The 23449-nt window shown below is 35.7% G+C and overlaps 1 protein-coding gene across 3 annotated transcripts; it reads left to right on the top strand.

Moving 5' to 3' along the window:
* The first annotated feature begins 231 nt into the window (after nt 1-231).
* slc7a1b (solute carrier family 7 member 1b) lies at nt 232-22966 on the top strand. Of its 3 annotated transcripts, none has more exons than XM_051863129.1 (12): nt 232-439; nt 11708-12177; nt 12443-12601; nt 12695-12860; nt 13062-13195; nt 13309-13531; nt 14575-14714; nt 17218-17320; nt 19817-20025; nt 20156-20307; nt 20399-20507; nt 21471-22966. In XM_051863129.1, the coding sequence occupies exons 2-12, from the start codon at nt 11808-11810 to the stop codon at nt 21647-21649; spliced, it is 1944 nt and encodes a 647-aa protein (XP_051719089.1). In that variant the 5' UTR covers nt 232-439; nt 11708-11807; the 3' UTR covers nt 21650-22966. The 3 variants fall into 3 exon arrangements, with proteins under 3 accessions (XP_051719089.1, XP_051719091.1, XP_051719090.1); XM_051863131.1 differs by lacking the exon at nt 232-439 and adding an exon at nt 693-1435; XM_051863130.1 differs by lacking the exon at nt 232-439 and adding an exon at nt 8865-9061.
* The last annotated feature ends 483 nt before the right edge of the window (nt 22967-23449 follow it).

A 23449-nucleotide genomic window follows, 5' to 3' on the forward strand; every position in this document is an offset into this window, starting at 1 on the left:
AGTCAGACGACAGAATGCAGGTAGGAGGTGTAGATACAACAGATTTTTCAGCAAAGTTTTGGTCATGATAATTTAGAGGATTTAGAAACTGGCAAATCTAATATGATACAGCATATGACTTTTAACAGTGCAACTTGCATGAGCAGAAACGATATATAAACAGATGGAAAAGAACGGGTAGAGCTCGTTTGAATATCAGTATGTGACTATGCAAATCAGGAACACATCACAGTAATATTGGTACCTCCTCCTCGGTTTGGGTGTTGGCAGTGGCGTACGGAAGGATGTTAAAGGCCAATGATACCTCATGGGTGGGGTTTATACTCAAGGTTGAAGGGGTAGTATTTTATTGTAAAGTACCGGCTTTATATTTATTTTTCGCCGTCTCGTTTATTTCTGTCAGTTCTGAGGTCGCGGAGGCTTTTGTGATCCTTACTAGGTAAGAATGAAGCACGTGCGTTTAAACAACTGTTTTTGAATGGTCTATTACACCATTACATGTATTTGTCCTTTACACTTCTAGGTGTACTTTTTGGTACTTTGAGCGATTTTTTTTTATTATTATTGAGATTGCTTTGCTATTGAGATTATAAGCCTGCTTCCTGCATATGCTCATCCTGCGATGCACATGGCGTGTCTGATCTCCATTTAAGGGCTGATGCAACACCTAACTTTGCAAGATGACGAGAAAACGCATGAACTTTCCGAATATGGCTGTTGTGTGAACCCGTTCGCTTCGTTTAAGCACATTTGTTGTGATTATAAAGTATTTAATGCAGAATTTAAAAAACAATCGTTGGGGTTTACGTGTGGGCTCGTGTGTGAAAGGCGCGTGCATGTCCTTGTATAGAGCGCGCTGTAATTCATTGTACTCTAGCATTGGATGCGGGCGGAATTTAGTCATTAAACCTCAAAGAAAACCCACGGAACGCTAGACCACAACGACGATTTGTGACATTAAGAGCTTTCTATTGCGAAAATAGCGTCACATTTGCTTTTTCATAAGGTTTTAAACTGGTTGGTGCGGTTGTGTATATCACAGATTTGTAGCTAATCGATTTCCCGGCTTTTAGATTCGAACTTCGAAGCAATTCTAATTCAGAGGAACCGATTCGCAAAACGGTTGGCAATCTCTCGACATTTAAAACTGGGAATTGTTTTGATTCGAAGAATCGTTTTTCCTCCCAAAACTAGAACGAATCGGTTCGTTAAACGAATTGAACTTCTGAGATAGAGGGGACCGGACAATCCGCATGGTTTCTGTTTGGGGCGAGTGACTGCGCTTTATTATGACGTGACGTTTAAAAAATGCGGGAAATTTGTTTTGCTAATATTTACACCTGCAAACTCGTCGTCTTTCTGCAAAATTCGTCTTTCTGAAGAAGAAGGCCATTCACTTGAATCGCAGATGCGAAGAAATCAAGAGCTGTTTGTGGTAAAACGTTGTTTACGTTTTGTTTACGTTTTGTTTAATACATAAATTGAAAATGAAGATAGATTTAGTTCACTCAGTAGCAAACTATAGAGATGATTCCTCCACAGCCAGTATTCAAATGTAATACTATTGTTCATGTTTAGATGTCTAACGAACAGACAGTGTATTAATTTAATACACAATAGAACAAAGGTGAAAAAATACTATAGTAAATACTATAGTTTTTTTGAACCATACTATAGTAAAGTGTAATATACTGTATATATTATACTATTTACAACACTTTTGTTAATGAATGCTTCAGCATACAGTAGTATTAACTATAGTGAACTGATAAACTGTAATAAATACTGTATACCTTAGTTTTTACTACAGCAAACTGTAGTGTATATTGTAGTATAATATAGCCTATAGTTGTAGAAAACTTAGTACAGTATTGTGAAAAGTAATTTGTTTATATTACTATAGTTATGTTACCACAGCAACTATAGAATTACCACAACAAATTAATTCAAGTACTTTACTATAGAATGGTTCAAAAACACTATAGTATGTACTATAAATTACTATAGTATTTTTTTCATCTGGGATTATGCCAGATTAGCAATGCCTTTAATAACATAATAAAGTGTAACATTTTATAAATGCTTAACATGTGAACAGTATTTCCATCTTTAAACCTATATGTTTGAATGTTGATCTGTAAGGGTGCATTATATAACTTTTGGTTTATTGCTTAAAGTTATTAAAGTGCTGCCATTGTGACTACAGTGATACTGTAAAAATGACTGTTTACAAAGCGACCTCATATCTATATCAGGTCAACAGAAAGAGGAAGTTCTGTTTTCAGACACATTCATGCTATAATGTTAATAGCTTATGGAATAATTATACATTTTAAATGTACTTAAATTGTATTTAACTAATGAATCATAGTGAATTGAATTGGTTTTATGACTTAGATTCAAAATATAAAATAATTGTATTCAAAATATAAAAATACAGTAATAATCTTGTTAAAAATAATGCATGTTTCTTAAGAACGATGTTGAATGACTTTCACACATGCTGCACCAGTGTAATGTGACAGTAAGAAACTGCTAAATTTATCTACATTTTTACCAAATAACACATAAAAGATGTTACACAATGTGAATATTTTTGTGTGGTGATGCAACGAAACAGTTTTTAAACAGTTTGAACCGATTCATGGAAAAGAATGAAGCCTTCTTCCTCTGTATCTTGAAACGCAGCCAAGACAAATGGTCAAGGTGACTGTGCCCTAGTTTATCCCCCCCAAAAAATACACGTAGTGTTTGAATATTGTGTTTGAGGAAGGTACACGTTGTGTTGATTCAGCAAGTTGTAAAAGTAAGGTTTATATTAAATTCTGCAGAAATGCCTTTAAATGCCTTCGGTAAAATATATCAGAGCTAAAATATTTCAATGTACTCAGTGATTACATAAGTTATTATATGCAGAAGCTTTATTTGACTGTTTATTTGGACTGATTTGGGTGTGTATGTTATGGGCGTTACCAGTTGGGAAAATGCAGAATGTTGTGTGTGACCATCCCAGATTAAGTTTGTGTAGTTAATTTGATTAACATGTGGTTATGTTCATGTTGACACAGGTATCAATCAGAAAACATTCAAGCGAAGGTGCCACTGAAGAGTTGAAGGGCGGTGGACTGTGTTTGCTTTTCAGGGCACATCGAGTTAAAATGTCATGACAGAGTTTTTGTTTGGACAGTAAAACGGTCAGATCTGCAGATAGAAATTTGGCATGAGTATATGGAGTGACAGGTGTTCAGTCCCAGAAATCTTTTTGGGTTGCTTCAATAAATCACCCGTCATGACTCTTTTGTTTTGAGGATGTGTCTGGTTTCACATCACCGTGGGGTGGTTTGTTTTTCATCGTTAATGCCCTTCAGATTTCAGGAGACAAATTTTATGATCAAGAGAGTTAAAACACTATTCTTGGGCTGTGTTAATCAGGGTGGAGTGTTGGCAGGCCAGTGAAATGTGCTGTTTGAATGTCTGTAAAGGTGTGTAATAAAAATATTTAATCACGTTGTATATTAATGCGCTACCTTCATTATATCACATGCGGCCACATCTCTAGCATGCACAGAAACATTCAGGAGCACAGAAATTGTCAAAGCTGTCACAAGTGATTAAATTCACAGCTTTACAAGAAAGGCACTGCACCAGATGCAGGTAATTCACACGCTCTCTTTTTTTTAATTCAAATTCATTCAAATAAATGTAATCTTACGGTGCTACTTTTTTTTTTTTTTTTTTTTTTTTTTTTTTTTTACTTCAGAGTTTTAGATCTAACAACACATAGCTAATTTTCATAAGTTACTCTATAATGTTTATCCATCAATAAGAGCTTTAACTTGCAAGAGACAATTTTATAAGCAGGATAATCAATGGCTAGGTATCCAACTGTGCATTAAAGCATCTTAAAGCACTCCATTTTGTTTTGGGTTGGGTACTTTGCCTCTATATATTGTGCATTACATTTGAAATTAATTAAAAAAAAAAAAAAAAAAAAAAAATTAATGTTGTTAAAATATTAATCAAGCAGTTTAGTCCAGTGAACGGTTTGAATTTAGTCTTTTATTCACATATAACATATTCACATATGTGCCTTATGTGCCCATTCCATCCAATAAATCACCATAAGCTTTGTGCTTTTGATAAAAACTAAGTCTCAACTTTCAAATTCTGTCAAATTTATTATAAATTTTAAACAATAAATACCGTTTTGGCGCTCTTTAAAGGATTAGTTCACTTTCAAATGAAAATTAGCTCAAGCTTTACTCACCTTCAAGCCATCCTAGGTGTATATGACTTTCTTCTTTCTGATGAACACAGTCGGAGTAATATTTATAAATATCCTGACGCATCCAGGAGTATGAGTTAAAGAAAGTGCTTCCATCCACATCCATCCATCATAAACGTACTCCACACGTCTCCGGGGGGTTAATAAAGACTTTCTGAAGCGAAGCGATACGTTTGCGACACTTTCTTTGTACGTTAAATACGGAAGGCAGTCTGGCGGTAGTTAGATATTTTACTTCATAACTTGTTAAATATGGGTTGTTGTTGTTTTTTTTTTTACAAAAACACATTGCTTCGCTTCAGAAGGCCTTTATTAACCCCCCGGAGCCATGTGGATTACGTTTATGATGGATGGATGTGGGTGGAAGCACTTTCTTCAGCTCATACTCATGACTCCTGTTCATTGCCATTAAAAAGCTTGGATGCGTCAGAATATTTATTAAAGGGTTAGTTCACCCAAAAATGAAAATTCTGTCATTAATTACTCACCCTCGTGCCGTTTTACACCCGTAAGACCTTCGTTGATCTTCGGAACACAAATTAAGATATTTTTGTTTAAATCCAATGGCTCCATGAGGCCTACATAGGGAGCAATGACATTTCCTCTCTCAAGATCCATAAAGGTACTAAAAACATATTTAAATCAGTTCATGTGAGTACAGTGATTCAATATTAATATTATAAGCGACGAGAATATTTTTGGTGCGCCAAAAAAAACTAAATAACGACTTATTTAGTGATGGCTGATTTCAAAACACTGCTTCAGGAAGATTCGGAGTGTAATGAATCAGCGTGTCAAAACGGCAAACTGCTGAAATCACGTGACTTTGGTGCTCCGAACTGCGGATTCGACACGCTGATTCATTATGCTCTGAAGCTTCCTGAAGCAGTGTTTTGAAATCGGCCATCACTATATAATTCGTTATTTTGTTTTTTTTGGTGCACCAAAAATATTCTCGTCGCTTTATAATATTAATATTGAACCACTGTACTCATATGAACTAATTTAAATATGTTTTAGTACCTTTATGGATCTTGAGAGAGGAAATGTCATTGCTCCCTATGTAGGCCTCATGGAGCCATCAGATTTAAACAAAAATATCTCAATTTGTGTTTAGAAGATCAACGAAGGTCTTACGGGTGTAAAACGGCATGAGGGTGAGTAATAAATGACAGAGTTTTCATTTTTGGGTGAACTAACCCTTTAATATAACTCTGATTGTGTTCGTCAGAAAGAAGAAAGTCATATACACCTAGGATGGCTTGAGTGTGAGTAAAGCTTGGGGTAATTTTCAGTTGAAAGTGAACTAATCCTTTAATGTGGCGTGACAGATCGTTCAAGCGAAATTGATGCGAAAGTGAACCAATCATCTGAATTGAATTGAATCGCGAGCTTGTGATGTGAAATCGACTCAAATCGAGATATGTTAATTTTCAATTTTCAATTTTCAACCTTGATGATGATAATAATAATGTTTCTTGAGCATTTAATTTCTGAAGGATCATGTGACACTGAAGATGCTGAAAATTCGGCTTTGTCATCAGAGGAATAATTTACTTTTTAAAATACATTAAAATAGAAAACATTTATTTTAATATTTCACAATATTACTGTTTTTACTGTATTTGTTCAAATAAATGTAGCCTCATAGTAAATGTAAGGGACTTCTTTCAAAAACATGAAAACATGTTACCGACCCCAAACGTTTGAATCATTGTGTAAGTATATCAGCCATTTCTATTGTTGTCTTCTGTTTCACATACTGTGCATTTGTTTTTAACAATCATTATGTTGTAGTTGTACTGGATGTACTCCGAGTACATGCCTCAGATTCCTCAGTGCAACTCTGATCTTAACAGATGATGGCAATCATCTAAGCAGAAAGTCAAAGTCAACTGACCTGGGCATCGTGACCTCACTGAAGAGGTTTGTATGTGTGAACACAATGTGACTGGCTGATGTGTTCAGATGCCTCCCGTTTCTTCCGGTGCTCTGTGATTGGTGGAAAATAGGGCAAGGCCTTCTCCCATCCTGCTTACTGGATTTACAACGCTCAACAGAAGCACGAGTTTCCGTGCCCGTGTTGCTATGGCCTTTTAAAGTGGATGTGCTCATCAAGGCTGTGAATGGCAGATGTTCCAGTATACCTTGCGCAATCATGTGTTTCCACACAGCAGTGTTAGGCTGTATAAGCAGGCTTTGTTCCATTACCCTCCCTCCAAATAAACAGCCCCCTGTACATGAATGTTAAAGTCGACTGGCATCCTTTGGGAATGTATATGCAGAAGAGCCAAGGTGATTTAAAATGAGACAAAACCATGTTCACACGGCAAAAGAATTCGGTTGTCAGTCCTGTATTTTGAGTCGTTCATTTGCAGGAGTGACGACCACATTCTATAAATTAACTCACCTGTAAATTTTCAGGACTCACAACCGCATTCTCGAAAAACCTGTGTTGTGTAAACGGAACCAGACTGGGCTGTGTTTCCCAAAAGCATCGTAAGCCTAATTTGATCAGAGTCACTTCACCAGCATTTCACCATTTCATTTGATAAATCATCTGATAATTAGTAAATTGTTAAAGTGCACACAAACATAACAAATATTAAAAATAAAAGGATCACAGTGTAAAAGATCGTTATTGTGTGCATAAAGATAAAAATGCTTTAGTGGAATCTGGCTTGTCCCGTAGAGGGCCTGCACACTTTAACCTCGCGCACGAGCAGATCCGTTTCCTCGCTAGAGAAATGTTCAGTTTTTCCGCTTGTAAATTCCGCCATGTAAATAATGAATCCGCCATGGCGTGAGCGCAACTGGCTTTTAAAGGGAATGGGAGATGTGACTCTGATTGGTTTATTGCACGTTTTGCCCAAAAAACACCCATTACTTATTAAGAGAATAAGGACAACCCTTTTAGACCATGTGCCGGGTGCACCGACCATTTTTCCCGTCGTTAAACTAGCAAAAGTGGATTCGGACACGCCCTAAATGCACTTGCGCCATGCGTTTTAGACCATGTGCTTAGATCGTTAAAATAGGACCCCGAGAATTGGCTTGCAAAACTTTTTAATTTACATCTGTTTGCTCGCAAATATTTTGCCTTCCCCTGAGAAACTTTGCAAGCGAATGCAAAACTGTTGATGAAAATATTTAGGGTTGGGTAACAACAACCGTTTCCATTTTAGAACCGGTTCCAATTTTCAAGAATCATGGATTCGATAAGACATGCATGTAAACTGAATGAAAACACATGTATAACAGTATGTTCCTCATGTGTTTTTAGCCTGCTGATATTTCTGTAGGCTGCTGATTTTTGTTCATTATATTCAGCTGCAATAGAATGTTTTGCAAAAAGACAGAATAATTATCAATCATATCTAAATGTTTGACTTCATTTTTTTTTACCTTATTGGAATCGATAAGAATCGGAATCAGAATCACTAAAATTCAAATGATACCCAACCCTAGAAGTAACATGAAGTGGGATGAAAACCCACATTTCAGTGCTTTTGCAAACAAACAGTTTCCTGTGGGAAGAAAATGCAAAACTTTTGCAAGCAAAAGCATTGAGATATAATTTTTTAGGGCTGCACGATTTATCGCATGATAAAAAAATAACATTGACTTTTACGCGATTATTAGGCTGCGATTATTTATTTATTTTTTTTATGCGCAGCTTGTCAATGAAGTATGGCTCCATCTGAATCCATCTGAAAGTACTGCGAGTTTGAGTCGCTTATAATGTACATTTGAAAAAGCAACACGTGTCAAACATCTTTCCAGACATGAGAAGCATTTATTAACATCTTGTCCAACAAAAGACAACATTTAATAACATGTTTTTCTCCAAACTTACTTCATAATGACAGTTTAGTATTTTTCTGTGAGATGATGTGTCTTCTTACACAGAATAAGGCAGTCGTGTGTTTATTAGTCATGTTTAGTCAATCAAAGCGTTTCAATCTTCTGTTTATTCCGCTACAGTGATAGTATGATAGGAATAGGGATTTCCTGGAATTAAGTGTGTTATCTACTTCTAAGGCAGGGCATGTTTGGAGTTTCTGCGCAAGAGCGCCCTCTGGCTTTTAGATGGAGAAGCATTTACTACTGATCACAGAGCCGTACAGCTCTAACAAGCTGCGCATAAAATAATCACGGCCTTTGCCAAATCGCATGTGGTTTAATCATGATAAATCGTGCAGCCCTATAATTTTTCCTCCTGTCTTTTTTTTTTTTTTTTTTTTTTTTTTTTTCACCACCCATTAGGGCATCCATGCATTTTATAGCTTGACAGGCGTGGCTATTATGAACTGTCTTTATATGGGAGAGAGCAGCGTGAACATTCTTCAAAACATCTTTTTTTTTTAATGTTATCTAGCCCTAAGTGTCAGAGGTGTTTTGTGACTGTAGGCAGTGACAGGCAGAAACTAGAGTCAAGAGAGCTGATGGAGTGAATGCAGGAGCCTTTGTGACCACCGCAGCTGCTGGTCTTCACGTGACCTCACGGTGTGCTATTTGTGGCCTGAGCTTTGAATGAGTTAGTTGCCACAAAGGCATGCGACTCGTGCTACAGGCGGACACGGATTTGAACACCTCCCCTTGCTTGTATTTATTACGAGTTGAGAGAGAAGAAGGCTCCATCAAAGTTGTTACTTTACAAATCCTCATTGTTTGAAACCTGGAGGAGGTGCTGAACTGAAACAAGAGCTCAGAGAAAAGAATCACAGGACTTTATTCGTATTCTGGGGGATTTCCTTGCTCTGATATTTTGAGTTGGTAAGAAAAGGATTTGAAACTCCGGAGTCTCGGTGGATTTGTTGTCTTTCTATTTATCTTATTTCAGTTTCCCATGAAAACCGTTATTAGTTTTACTCAGTAAATGATGCAATGGCACTAATTTATTGTAGATGCTTTAGGGTTTCACAGTGGCCTTCAGGGAGACTAAGATTTAGTATGGTTATTTATTTAAGACTAAATTATCTTCTGATGTCTTTTCTTTCTGTAATCAAACATGGGAATATTGTGAATTAGTGTTTGTGTTTTAGCCATGATTACCAAAGGATGAATCTAATGCAGTCAGTCAGGAATGTGTCAGTGTCACATTTCACCTTTAAATCAAAAGAAAAAAATGAATGATGTTTTTAGGTCTTTAAGATTAAAAAAGTTGTATTGTGTTGCAGAAAAAAAAGTATCTTTTGTACAAATTATTCTTTGTTTTCCTTCTGTGAAATATTATTTATTTTATTATAAAAATATATACTTTTTTTTTTTTTTTTTACGGGTGAAATTTAACGTAGACATTTGTTTTTTGTAAGAATGACACACATATCATGAGCTGATAAAATAGTGTTGAGTTTCCTGAAACTGGAAAAGGGAATAAGCTTGCATTTTTATTGGTGTACACTACAGTATATTTATTTATTACGTGTCTTGCTTGAATATGATCACTGACGTTAGTGCCACACTTGTGTGTTTATAAAAAGATCCTACTGTAAAGTTCAAGCAATACCTCGGCTTAACTCCAGCCTGCTTTTGGCTTACATCTATTACAGTAACGATGAGTAAGAGAAATCACGCTGGTTGTGGAGGTACCAGGCTCAAATATCATCACTCTTGTGACTCTTGTGGCTTATGTCAGGATCGTGCTGCTTGCATCATTTAATAAGACACTCAACGCACTTCATTTGAATATTTGTATAGCTATTGATGTCATAAAACTAAGATATTTAAGAACGTTATTGTAAACTGAAATAAAAGAATTAATAAAAAGTAAATGGGGGAAAAACTTAATTTGATTAATAAGGGTCTAACAAATGATTTTGAAGCGTCACACTGAATATGATGCAACAATTTACCCTAGAATTTTTGCAATTTTGAATTGGCAGTTAATGCAAGAATGGTTTAACAAATAATTTTGAATTGTCACATTAAATTGAATGCAACAATTTATTTTACAATAGTTTGTAAAACAAATATTTTGATGTTTTTACAGTTAAATCTAGAAGGATTTAGTGAACAATTTATAATTGTTGATTGAATTGAATGCAGCAATCTGCATAAGAATGGATATATGAAAGTTTTACATATTTAACTAATATTTTAATATATAATATTGTAAAATTATAATAATATTGGTGATTTAATTGTACTTTTAGATTACCATTGCTTTCATCTATGCTCACTTGAATTAATCTGTAAAAACACTAATAATTTAATAACATTGTTAAATGTAATCTTTAATGTTAAAATTAAAGGGTTAGTTCACCCAAAAATGAAAATAATGTCATTTATTGCTCACCCTCATGTCGTTCTACACCCATAAGACCTTCGTTCATCTTCAGAACACAAATTAAGATATTTTTGATGAAATCCGATGGCCTCCATTGACAGCATTGTCACCGAACCTCTCAAGATCCAGAAAGGTACTCAAAACATATTTAAAAAAGTTCATGTGACTACAGTGGTTCAACCTCAATATTATTAAGCGACGAGAATACTTTTTGTGCACCAAAAAAAACCAAAATAACAACTTTCAATTGTAATGGCCGATTTCCAAACACTGCTTCGAAGCTTTTCGAATCTTTTGTTTCGAATCAGTTGTTCGGAGTGCCAAAGTCACGTGATTTCAGCAGTTTGATATGCGATCCGAATCACTCATTCAAAACACAAGATTCGTAAAGCTTCAAAGCAGTGTTTTGAAATCGCCCATCACTAGATATTTTTGAATAAAGTCGTTATTTCGTTTTTTTGGTGCACAAAAAGTATTCTCGTCGCTTCCTAACATTAAGGTAGAACCACTGTTGTCACATGAACTGTTTTAAATATGTTTTGAGTACCTTTCTGGATCTTGATAAGTTCAGTGACATTGCTGGCAATGGAGGCCTCACTGAGCCATCGGATTTCATCAAAAATATCTTAATTTGTGTTTCCGAAGATCAACGAAGGTCTTACAGGTGTGGAACGACATGAGGGTGAGTAATAAATGACATAATTTTCACTTTTGGGTGAACTAACCCTTTAATTTCCATTTTTCATACTGTATATTATTGTGTTGTGATGCCTAAATTCACTTGTAGCTTTTTAATATTATTATATTTTATTTATTCAAAAACAAAGCATTTTAACAATGGGTATTGATTGGCCATAACATGACAATAAATGGTACAATAAAAAGTATAATTGCTAAATTGTAGTTACTAAAAATAATATATATATGTGTATATATATGTGTGTGTGTGTGTATATAATATATATATATATATATATATATATATATGTGTATGTATATTATATAATATAAATGTCTTTAAAACTAAATTGTAAAATTTGAAAATGCAGTATGTTAATAACCTTGAGTTGAGAAACTTTAATCGACTGTAAATCAGAATAGTAATCGCTCTCTCTCAATCTTTTTTCTTCCAGGTCATTGGTACTACCGTGAAGAGCTCGTGTTTGTGTGTTTGTGTGTGTGTGTGAGCTTGTGTGTGTGCTTGTGTGTGTCTGAGTGCTTAAAGAAATCAACATGGTCCTTGCCCACCTAAAAGTATTTGGAAAGCAGCTTTTGCGGGTGAAGGTGGTCGACTGCAGCACAGAAGAGTCTCGGCTTTCCCGATGTCTCAACACCTTTGACCTGGTAGCACTCGGAGTGGGCAGCACATTGGGCGCTGGCGTCTATGTGCTGGCTGGGGCCGTGGCGCGGGAAAACGCCGGTCCGGCAATCGTACTGTCCTTTCTGATTGCAGCATTGGCCTCAGTCATGGCCGGACTGTGTTACGCTGAGTTTGGAGCGCGTGTACCCAGGACGGGCTCGGCGTATTTGTACAGCTATGTGACAGTGGGCGAGCTGTGGGCCTTTATCACCGGCTGGAACCTCATCCTGTCATATATCATAGGTGAGAATGCTTCAAATAGTCCAGGGTCCATTACTGCTACTTGAAATCATTTTCAAAATTAACAGTATAACTAGGGCTGCACAATATTGGGAAAAAAAAATTCTGCAATATAAAAAAATACAGGATTTTTCACCTGATAACTTGAATATCTATATTTGTAAAGAATGAATCATTCTTGAATCATTCTCAAAGAGTGAGATTCTGTCGTGCAGCCCTAGTTATAACCCATATCATCTGACCACAATTATAATGTTCCCTCTCTCAGGAACATCCAGTGTTGCTCGAGCATGGAGCGCGACCTTTGATGAGCTCATTGGGAAGCATATAGAGAGCTTCTGTAAGCTACACATGAATATGAACGCCCCGGGAGTGCTAGCGGAGTATCCGGACATGTTTGCAGTGGTCATCATCCTCCTGCTAACAGGCAAGCCATTGAGAGTCAGAGTTCACAAATATACCTCAATCTGTTTATGCTCAAACAAATAACAAAAAAATATGTCTCGTGGATGTTCTGCAGGTTTGTTGGCATTTGGGGTGAAGGAGTCCGCTATGGTCAATAAGGTGTTCACCTGCATCAATGTTCTGGTCCTGATGTTTGTGGTGGTGTCGGGCCTCATCAAAGGAACCCTCAAAAACTGGAACCTGGATCCTAATGAGATCCTCAACCACACATCCTCTTCAAAGTAATGAACTGTTTTTATATTCTTTTTGTTTCGGAACATGTATCGGGTTTATTTCGGATCAAAATCAAAAGAAAAAAATGGGATTATATTTTGTTTAATCATATAATGTTTGAGTGCAAAAAGTAATGCTCCTAAAAATGTTTTCATTGTCTTGTTTGTCTGAGGGAGATGCTATAGCTTAGTCCTTGTTTGTATTTTCAGTACATCAGAGGAGCTGCCGACTAAAGAGAGTCTGGGTGTTGGTGGTTTCATGCCGTTCGGCTTCTCTGGAGTTCTGTCTGGTGCTGCGACCTGTTTCTATGCTTTTGTTGGGTTTGATTGTATCGCCACAACAGGTGAGTTTTTAATTTTGTATGACAAAAGCTCTGAGACGCATTCTGAAAAAAATCACATTTCAGTTTTTGCTGCCTGTCAAAATAAAGCCCTTTTCTGTTTCTCTGCATTTCAGGCGAGGAGGTGAAGAATCCTCAAAGGGCCATGCCAATTGGCATTGTAGCTTCACTTCTCATCTGTTTCGTCGCTTACTTTGGCGTATCAGCCGCCCTCACGTTGATGATGCCATACTACATGCTGAATCAGAACAGCCCTCTGCCTGTGGCCTTCAAATATGTGGGCTGGGAAGGGGCGACGTACGCAGTAGCTGTTGGTTCACTTTGTGCTTTATCCACCAGGTAAGAGGCATGACATGACCCCTTTAATGCCTCAACTGTCAGGCTTAAAGATGTGTGAAACTTAATAGAGGTTGACTGATGTTGGATTTTACTGATAACTAAGAATACTGATTTATTAACCCGATAAACATAGCTAGTGATAGTTTTTATTTTGCCTCTAGAGGTCACTTTTGTACTGTGTAATGACAGCAGACCCTTCTCAGTTGCTCCAGCAACAGACGCAACCGGGAAGAACCATCTCTGTGGATTACTGTCAATGACCATAATTGCAGAAATCGATTATCGGTGCCGATGAATCTGCAAAAGCGATATATCGGTCGACCTCTTGAACTTTATAATTTATTTACTACTAAAGTTAATTCAACTGCAATGTCCTGAAGTAATTGTAATGTTTCATTTTAATATAATTTTGCATATTGTGTTTCAAATGCTTTAAAGTGTCATGAAACTCCTTCCACAAAGTGTCTCAAGAAAAACTCTTACCCCTTATTATTATATTATGCAGTGTAAATAAGGGGTTACAGTTGTACATTAGGGCTGGGCAATATGGCCAAACACTTGCGAAACAGGTGAGAATTTCACAAATTAATATTACATGTTAATATTACAAATTTATGTTCATTAACAAAAATGGTAATATCTGTAAAAATTGTAACAAACTCATTTTTTATAGGGTAAAATGTGGTCTTCCAAAGTATTTGGTTCATGTTAAACACAGGTAAAACCACACATTGCACATCATGAGGGGCGTAGCCGTCATTTCAGAAGTGAGGGGGACAAAAATGTCCTTTTTGAATCCTTTTCAGGATTCTTTAATGAATAGAAAGTTCATTTATTTAAAATGGAAATCTTTTGCAAACCCTGACTTGTAGTGTATAGGATGTATGATCTCAAAAATGTAGTTTGGAGTTTCATGACCCTTTAAATGCAGACCCAGTGGGTTTTTTTTTTTCTTCTTGCTAAAGCTAATTAGCTTCAGTAGATGTTAAATGCACAAGCTAACTGCATTGCATGGCTTAAATCTATTTCTCTCCCTGAACTAGTCTGTTGGGCTCCATGTTCCCAATGCCCCGTGTAATATGGGCCATGGCTGAAGACGGGCTGCTCTTCAAGTTCTTGGCCAACATCAGTGAAAAATCCAAAACGCCCATAATGGCCACTATAACATCAGGCATAGTGGCAGGTGAGGACGCTCATTCAAACCACTAACAGACTCGCTCTTTTACAGATCTCACAGTGATGTGGCAGACAATCTCTCAAAATGCACCATGACTAAATATGACTGATCATCTCTCACATCCACTAAACTCCAGCAATGCCAGAGAACTGATCCATAACCTCGGTGTGTTAAAAATAGGTTTTATTCAGGCCTTTATGTTCGGAGAATCGCAGCAATGACATTAAACCTTTAGCGGAATTACCAAAATAATAAACGTTATAAATTTAAAGTGAAGTTTCCATTTGAGGAGCTGAATTATAAGGAGTATATTGAGCTTTGCTCTCCTGTATATGTATAGTTTTGGTGGTGAGGCTTGAGGCGTCTGTGATTGTCTGAACCGGGCTCATCTTTGACGTTCAGATTTAGATCATATATCCACTGATCCTCCCTCCCCTGCTTGTGTAGTCTGCTGGGCTCCATGTTCCCACTGCCACGCATTATCTTTGCCATGGCAAATGACGGTCTGATCTTCACTTTCCTGTCTCGCGTCAGTGAGAGGAAGACACCCGTCTTCGCCACCATGGTGGCTGGGCTTCTGTCCGGTAAGCGTAGGAGAAAAAGTTTAACCCAATTTTTAGAAGGATTTATGCCACTTTTTCCTTAAATTTATGATCAAACCCTTGTGAAAAAAGCCTAAATTCAATCTGTTCATCATATAAAGTGATCGTGTCTCTTCAGAAAAATTGGACTAAACCGCTCAATTCATATGGATTAGTTTTATGATCTCTTTATGAACTTTTTGAAGTGTCAAAGCATCAGTTGTGTTGCTGTCTAATGAGGGACCAAAAGCTCTCAGATTTCCTCAAAAAAATCTTTCTTTTTTTTTTTTTCTGAAAATGAACGAAAGTCTTACGGGTTTGGAACAACATGAGGGTAATTGATGACAGAATTTTCATTTTTGGGTGAACTAACCCTTTAAATGTAATTTTTTCATTGTAGTATATTCAGAAATTATTCCTCACATGTACTTCAGTGTGTATTTTTAATATTATCTTGGAACCTCTTATTTTAACTTTGTTGTATTGATATTTAGTGCTGAAATGTATCTTAAATGTACATTTTATTTTTACCTTTTTGGAATTCAAATATGATTAATAGTTCACCCACAAATTAAAATTCTGTCGTCATTTACTCACCCTCATGTTGTTCCAAACCCATAATGACTTTCTTTCTTCTGTGGAACACACAAGAAGATATTTTGATGAATGTAACAGGAAAAAAATACAATGGAAAACTGTTTGGTTAATATCCTTTTTTGGATGGACTAGCCCTTCAAAGTGCATGTTTTTCACAAGGGAACTCAGTCTTTTTTTTTTTTTTTTTCTTTCTTTTTTTTTCTTTAAAAGAGTGTGCAAGTGGGTCAGCATTGCACATGAACCAACCACGACATGGAATCATAATCTGTTTGAAAATTTTAGTTTGTCTACATTTAATCAGCAGTTTCAGGCACTTAGGACTAGGAGACACTTAAAATCTTTTAATTGCGTGTAAAACATGAAATACAAATACAATCATTAAGACTATTCATTATCTATTAAATTGGTGCAAGATGTGAGTTTAAAGTAAGTGACCAACTGTTAACAGGATATGTGGCAATACTGAAGAGAGGATGTCAGTTGTCAAATGTTGTTATACAAGGTACACAGAATCTACATGAGTAAATGTTGTTCATTGTCAGTTTGTTGGAGTCAACCAACCAACCAAGTCAATAAAAATAGACAATCGTCTATTTTTATTGACTTGGTTGGTTGGTTATTTTTACATTTTATGTGCCACAAGAATATTTCAACTATTCACTATAAATATTAACACTAATACAAAACACAACGCAACCATTCTATAGTTTGGGCTCAGTAAGATATTTTATTTATTTATTTATTTGTTTGTTTATTAAGAATTTAGTAATTTTATTCAACAAATAAGCATCAAATTGATCAAACATGTCAGTAAAGACTTTTGTATTGTTACAAAAGATTTCTATTTCAAATGCTATTCTCTTAAACATTTCATTGATCAAATAATCTTGAGTAAGTCCGTTTCCACAAAAATATGAAGCAGCACTTTCCGTTTTCATAATTAACAAGAAGAAATGTTTCTTGAGCAGCATATTAGAATGATTTCTGAAGGATCGTGTGACACTGAAGACTGGAGTAATGATGATAAATTCAGCTTTGACATCACAGGAAAAAATTACATTTTATAATATATTCAAATAAAAAACAGTTCTTTAAAATGATAATATTTCACAATATCACTTTTTACAGTATTTTTGATCAAAAAACACACTTGGTGAGCAGAAGAGACTTTTTACTGACCCCAAACATTTGAACTGTATTGTATTAATATTCATACTGATGCCAATATTAAAACACAATAGTATTATTGTGCATACACTTGTTACAATTATTACAATTAATACAAGTGCTGAATCATTCTCCTGCAATAAACGCTCCTCTTCCCTCCACAGCGGTTATGGCTTTCCTGTTTGATCTGAAAGATCTGGTTGATCTCATGTCCATTGGCACTCTTCTGGCTTACACACTAGTTGCGGCCTGTGTCTTAGTCTTGAGGTATGTCTTTATTTTCCCCAATCCACCTTTTTCATACACCCCATGATGCTTTGTGCGAATTATGGGTGTGACTATTGTTAAACTGTAAAAAAAAAAAAAAAAAAAAAAAATCAGTGAAAGGTTCACTCTATGAATGCAATAATAGGCATTTGAACAAAGCAAAAACTGGGTACAATGAGATTATTACTCACCCTTCAACCATCGAACATTGAAAGGAAATTTAGAAGTGTAAACAAATTAACAAAATACTACATCAGATCATGAATAACCCCAAAAGCTTTATTATGTTTATTATGTATGTTATATCACTGTAGTAATGTATGTCTGTGTTATGTAACACATAGCCTTAATCAAAAATGCCCATTAACTGGAATATTGAGTGATTTCCGTCTTTTTGACAGACAATAAATATTGTATTTAACTGCTTTAGAAACATTCCAGTAAATGCTGCTGATTAGAAGTGAAAAGGGGAGGCAATTACATTTTAAAGCATCTGTGTGAAAACAAACCTGGAAAGAGAGAATTTGGGGAGAAAAACAAGAAATTCTTAGTGCATTTGGGAGATTCTAGAAATTAAATAGGGAGAACAGACCTCAAATATGCAGTATATGTTGTCTTTTTCCATACTGTTACAATGGAATAAAAAGGAAAAAAAGAAAATAATCAGGAGGAAAAGAAAGCAGAACCTGAAAAGAGCTCATGCCATAGATATTCTTGTTATACCACGTCGTTATTCTCCTGATGTCTGAAAACAGAACATGAAGGAAATTTTATGGCTCATTCAGTCAAACTTGCGGATAAGGATTATTTGTAGTGCAACCTTGTGATTTGGAATGATTTGTTCCAGTCTTTCCCCAAACCGGAAGTCCCTCCCATAATTCAAATCACAGTAGGCTCTTTAGGGAAAAGGTGGGTAAACTTTTAGGAAGCATGTTTTTCCAAGACTGTTTCCCATAAATGAAAGTGTCTACAGTCTGTCTGTTTTTTCACTCTGTTTTTATGAATGTGATAATTGTTTTGCACTATTTTTTTTTTTTTTTTTTTTAATCACACTAAGTTAATGTTAAAGTTACAACCCTGATATAAATGTATTTGTATCATTATTATTTTAGCATTTTTATACTTTTTTTTTTTTTAGTTTTTCATTTCTCTATTTTCTGTTTTCATTTTAACTTTTAGTCTTTTTTTTTTTGTGCCATTTTTATTTGTTTTTTGTAGAGATGCACCGATATATCGGCCAATAATCTGTATCGGCCGATAAAAGCAAGTTTTAGTTTAAAATAGTTTAAAAACAGTATAGTTTAAAAACAGCCGATAGTCAGGGCCGATATAAAAGAGGGCAGGAAAATGCATTGCATTTGGGCTTTGTGTAAAGAAAATGCTAAGAAACCAGTTTGATGTTCAATATTAATAGTAATAATATGAATTAAAGGGTTAGTTCACCCAAAAATGAAAATTGTCATTAATTCCTCACCCTTATGTTGTTCCACACCTGTAAGACCTTCGTTCATCTTCGGAACACACATTAAGATATTTTTGATGAAATCCGATGGCTCAGTGAGGCCTGCATTGCCAGCAAGATAATTAACACTTTCAGATGCCCAGAAAGCTACTAAAGACATATTTAAAACAGTTCATGTGACTACAGCGGTTCAACCTTAATGTTATGAAGCGACGAGAATACTCTTTGTGTGGCAAAAAAACAAAATAACGACTTTATTCAACAATATCTAGTGATGGATGAATTCAAAACACTGCTTCATGAAGCTTCAAAGCTTTACAAATCTTTTGTTTCGAATCAGTGGTTCGGAGCGTGAATCAAACTGCCAAAGTCACGCCCCCCAGTGGTGAACCATTGAAATTTCGAAACACTTATAACAAAGCCTCGTTTACTGAAATCACGTGACTTTGGCAGTTTGATACACGCTCTGAGGGTGTATTGGGTGTATTTAATACCATTCAGAAAGTTAAGAAATACTAATTTCATCTTCAGAATTTAGTTAATGTGTTTGTTTATAACTGATACCACTTAATCTGAAACAAGTTGATGAAATAGAAAGTTTTTATTTGCATTTTTTTCAAAATATAATAATTAAAAATATAATGGTTAATTATTAATTATAATGAAATTATCATTCATTTAAAAGAAGGTATAAAAGGCAGGACCCCCAAACTATCGTTATCGGTATCGGCAGATATTACTGAATAATCGGTATATCGGTGGAGAAATTTACTATCGGTGCATCTCTACTTTTTTGTAATGTCTATATAATTTTTTTTTTTGTTTATTACAACTATCTGACATAAAATGTTTTTTCTTTTTTCTTTATGTAATTTATTTAATTTCAGTTAATGTTTATTTCAAGTAATGTAATTACATTACTTGAAATAACAAACATTAACTGAAATTAACATTTTTATGGTTTTAATTTTAGTTAACAATAATAACCTTGATTCATATTAAGGTGTAGACTCATCTCTCTCTCTCTCTCTCAGGTACCAACCAGAGCAGCCCAGTGTGAATGTCCAGTATCAGATAGCAAGTTGTCAGGAGGAAACGGAGGCTGATTCCATCAACGACAGCAGTGCTGGTATCGTGTCTGGATCTCAAGATCTTTGCACCCTCAGCAACCTTTTGTTCCCAAAAAATGAGGAGCCCTCTCGTCTCTCTGGCTTCACTGTCAACATCTGCACGAGTGTTTTAGGTCAGACACACGCAGATGCATACTTGACATATTTACTTCAGTAGACTTGAGTTCTGATTATTTTAAAATAATTCAATTAACAATGAATTTACTTAACAGTTTGAGACCTTATCCCCTCCTCTTTCTGCAGGCGTCCTGGTGTGTGTGTTCTGTGTCGTGGCGGTTCAGGGTGGATTTCAGGTCTGGGTTCTTGCGGTTCTTGTTGCTCTGGCTGTAATTTGCTTCATCATCACCTTGTTAATAGGGCGGCAGCCTGAGAGCAAGACTAAACTGTCTTTTAAGGTAAATACACACCTGCATGTACATACAGAGCATTTTATACTCTCTTCTTATAGTGGTTTGTAAAGACAGGTGGGTTTATGTGTGTACCCAGGTTCCTCTGCTGCCGTTCCTTCCTGTCCTCAGCATGTTCATTAATGTGTACCTGATGATGCAGCTGGACAGAGGCACCTGGATGCGTTTCGCCATTTGGATGGCCATAGGCAAGTCTATTAGTGGTTGGCTGATAAGGGTTTTTTGAAAGCCAATATATATGATATCACACTACTTAAAGACAGTAAATAACATTTCTGCAGTTACATTTTTATGTATTTGACATATTTACTAATTAGGGCCCGAGCACCAATGGTGTGAGGACCCTATTGTAATTGCTCAGTCAATTTTTCTTCTTTTTCTTTCGCCCTTCGCGCTACATTTCACGTACAAGTATGAAATTTGGTAGACACATGTAACAGCCCAATACCTACAAAAAAGTCCCTGGGTGCAAAATCTGTAAACCCAACAGGAAGTGAGATATTTTGAATTTTTCTCTGCAAAATTTTTGCAGTTTTTGCCATTTCAAGATGTACTTTAACAAACTCCCCCTATAGCTTTAATCAGATCAACATCATATATGGTCAGTCTAATCTAAAGGCCTTTGCGACGTTAAATTGCGAAGATCTAGAGTTTTCACTGAAGGGTGTGTCCGTGGTGGACTGACAAAGTTCGATGTTTTGCCATGAAACAGTAAGTTGTTGTAACTCAGGGAATACAATGTCTGATCTGCCCCAAACTTTTATTAGAGTCCTGGCCTGAACACATCTACATGGCAATATTCAGTTACAGTCATAGCGCCACCTGCGGACAACAGGAAATGGCATGTTTTACACTGTGATTAACTCCTCATGGAGATTTAACCAGAACCACATCATATTTGGTTAGTCTGATTTTAAGGCCTTAGCAATGTTAAATTGAGTTTTCATTGAGGGGCGTGTCTGTGGCGGCCTGACAAAGTCTGATGTTTTGCCATGAAACGGGAAGCTGTTGTAACATACAATGTCCGATCTGCTCTAAAATGTTACAATTCTATTTTTCATATACTATTTACTTTTTGCTTAACAGTTCTGTCTAATCATTTAAACTAATGAATATGGAGAATGAAATTTAATTTCTTTGGTTCTTTCTAGGTTTTGTTATTTATTTTGGCTATGGGATGTGGCACAGCACAGAAGCAGTCTTGGCCCGTAACGACACAGAAGAGAACATCACCATTTTCAAACCGACAAACGAACCGGCCACACCTGAGAAAGAGGCTTTCTTGAGCAACGGGATCAGTGCCAATGCAGGAGAGAGCAGTGACCCTTGAGAATGCACTTCATATGACCTGTTAAGGATGCCATTGTGTGCTCGCTCTACCGATACATGTGACTTACGACAACCAAAACGTCCAAACACAGAGCTGCTATTGACATTCAAGATGCTTCTCATTTGAAAAACACCTTTATGCGTTACTGTAGGTCTAAAGCACCTTTAAGCAGCATTACAACATGTGATGAATTCTGTTTATCAGATGAATTGCCTGTCATTCAGGAAAAAGTGAAGGACCGCATTAATAATTATGTGTACTTAGGGATGTACACTGCACTATTAGAACAAGTGGTTATTCTGCTGTCTGATTGGTTTATTTTTTACCTATTTATTTTTGTAGCATGGTGCTATCATGCTTTTTAAAAGGGTTTTGAGAAAAACATACATATCGCATTGTTACCCATAATGTTTGGTTTGCGTATTGTATGTTGAATTCTAGGGATGCGGCGATACAAAATTGACTTGGTTACGTAGTGTTTTAAAGCAAGGTAGCAGAAAAAACAACTGACAATTACACAACTTCACAAGAAATTATATTACGTTTCACATATTTATTTAGCTGACTTGAGGTACATCAAATTGATTTCTCAATATGAGAACGTTTTTTTTTTGTTTTGTTTTTTTCTTTCCCTCCCCTCACTGCATAAGTTTGTAACTGTCCAGTGCCTTTTCCCACCCTTTTTGATTGATAGTGCTGATGTTTACTTGCACTGAAAATGACTTTTAGCGGCTCATACCAATGATTCATCACAGTCTAGTGCAACTTTTCAGACTTTTATGAGACTGTTGCCAAGCCCTTGGGTGGGGAAAAAAAGACCTTGGTCTTTTTTTTTTTTTTTTTAATCTGGGAAAAATCTCTATCTCTAGAGGGAATGTAATGCCAGTTTGTTTGGTCCATTTCCTTTTCATTCAGCTGTTGTGTGCATGTTATTCTCTGTTAGCTGTTTAACACTTGCATCTGGTGTTGGGCGAAATATTTTTGTACAGTATTTTTGCATTTTTGTGTATTATACTTTGTTGTCCATATTTTTGTCGGTTGATTTGTACAAAACCAAAAACAAGCCAAAGAATTTATGATTATGATTGTGTTATGAATAGCAGATCCACCGTAAACTGCATCACCTCATTGATATTTTGCTTTAAAAACCATAACACAACAGTTTTGTAGAAACATTGCATTTCACGGTACATTTTCTGCAGTGTATTGTAAGTAATTGAAAAAAAAATATTTGTCAAAAAATTAAAGGAACTGTACATTTTTGTAAATATTTGCTGTTTTTTCTTGCAATAAATTATTTTCTCGTTTGTAAAGAAAGTTTCTCATATCTATCTTAATTTCTGCCTATTTTCTTTTTTGTACTTCAAAGACACAACTGTCCCAGAGCAAAACACTCAATTTTCCCAGCTTCAAGTTTGAAACATAAATTATAAAGTGAATATTTCAGGCTCAGTCAGTAGTATAACCCAAGACATAAACAATATGAGTGCTAGCAATATGTGTGTGTGTACATATATATATATTTGTTTATTGTTAGCACTCATTGTTACAAACCTTGTAGTATTATGCAGAATTTAAATTCCATCTTCTTTTGCCTGTTTTATACTAATATTAATAGTTATTAAAGCAGTGTTAACTTGATTCTGGATTTTATAAGATATGTGTAGTGCATTATGTTGAATAATTAGAGTATGAATATTAAACAAATTAAGACTACCTTAGTACATTTGCATTTAACCATAAACCTCCCAGATTTTCAAGGGAAGCTGGAAAATCATATCTTCAATGATAAATCCTATG

The sequence above is a fragment of the Ctenopharyngodon idella genome, chromosome 15 (genome assembly GCF_019924925.1).
Source record: "Ctenopharyngodon idella isolate HZGC_01 chromosome 15, HZGC01, whole genome shotgun sequence".
In the NCBI taxonomy this organism is placed as follows: Eukaryota; Metazoa; Chordata; class Actinopteri; order Cypriniformes; family Xenocyprididae; genus Ctenopharyngodon; species Ctenopharyngodon idella.

Bases quoted from the DNA above. Each gene is read 5' to 3' on its own strand.
- slc7a1b (XM_051863129.1), top strand. From the start codon at position 11,808: ATGGTCCTTGCCCACCTAAAAGTATTTGGAAAGCAGCTTTTGCGGGTG. The intron at 13,532-14,574 runs GTAAGAGGCATG...TCCCTGAACTAG, and splicing joins CTTTGTGCTTTATCCACCAG to TCTGTTGGGCTCCATGTTCC. The intron at 17,321-19,816 runs GTATGTCTTTAT...TCTCTCTCTCAG, and splicing joins GCCTGTGTCTTAGTCTTGAG to GTACCAACCAGAGCAGCCCA.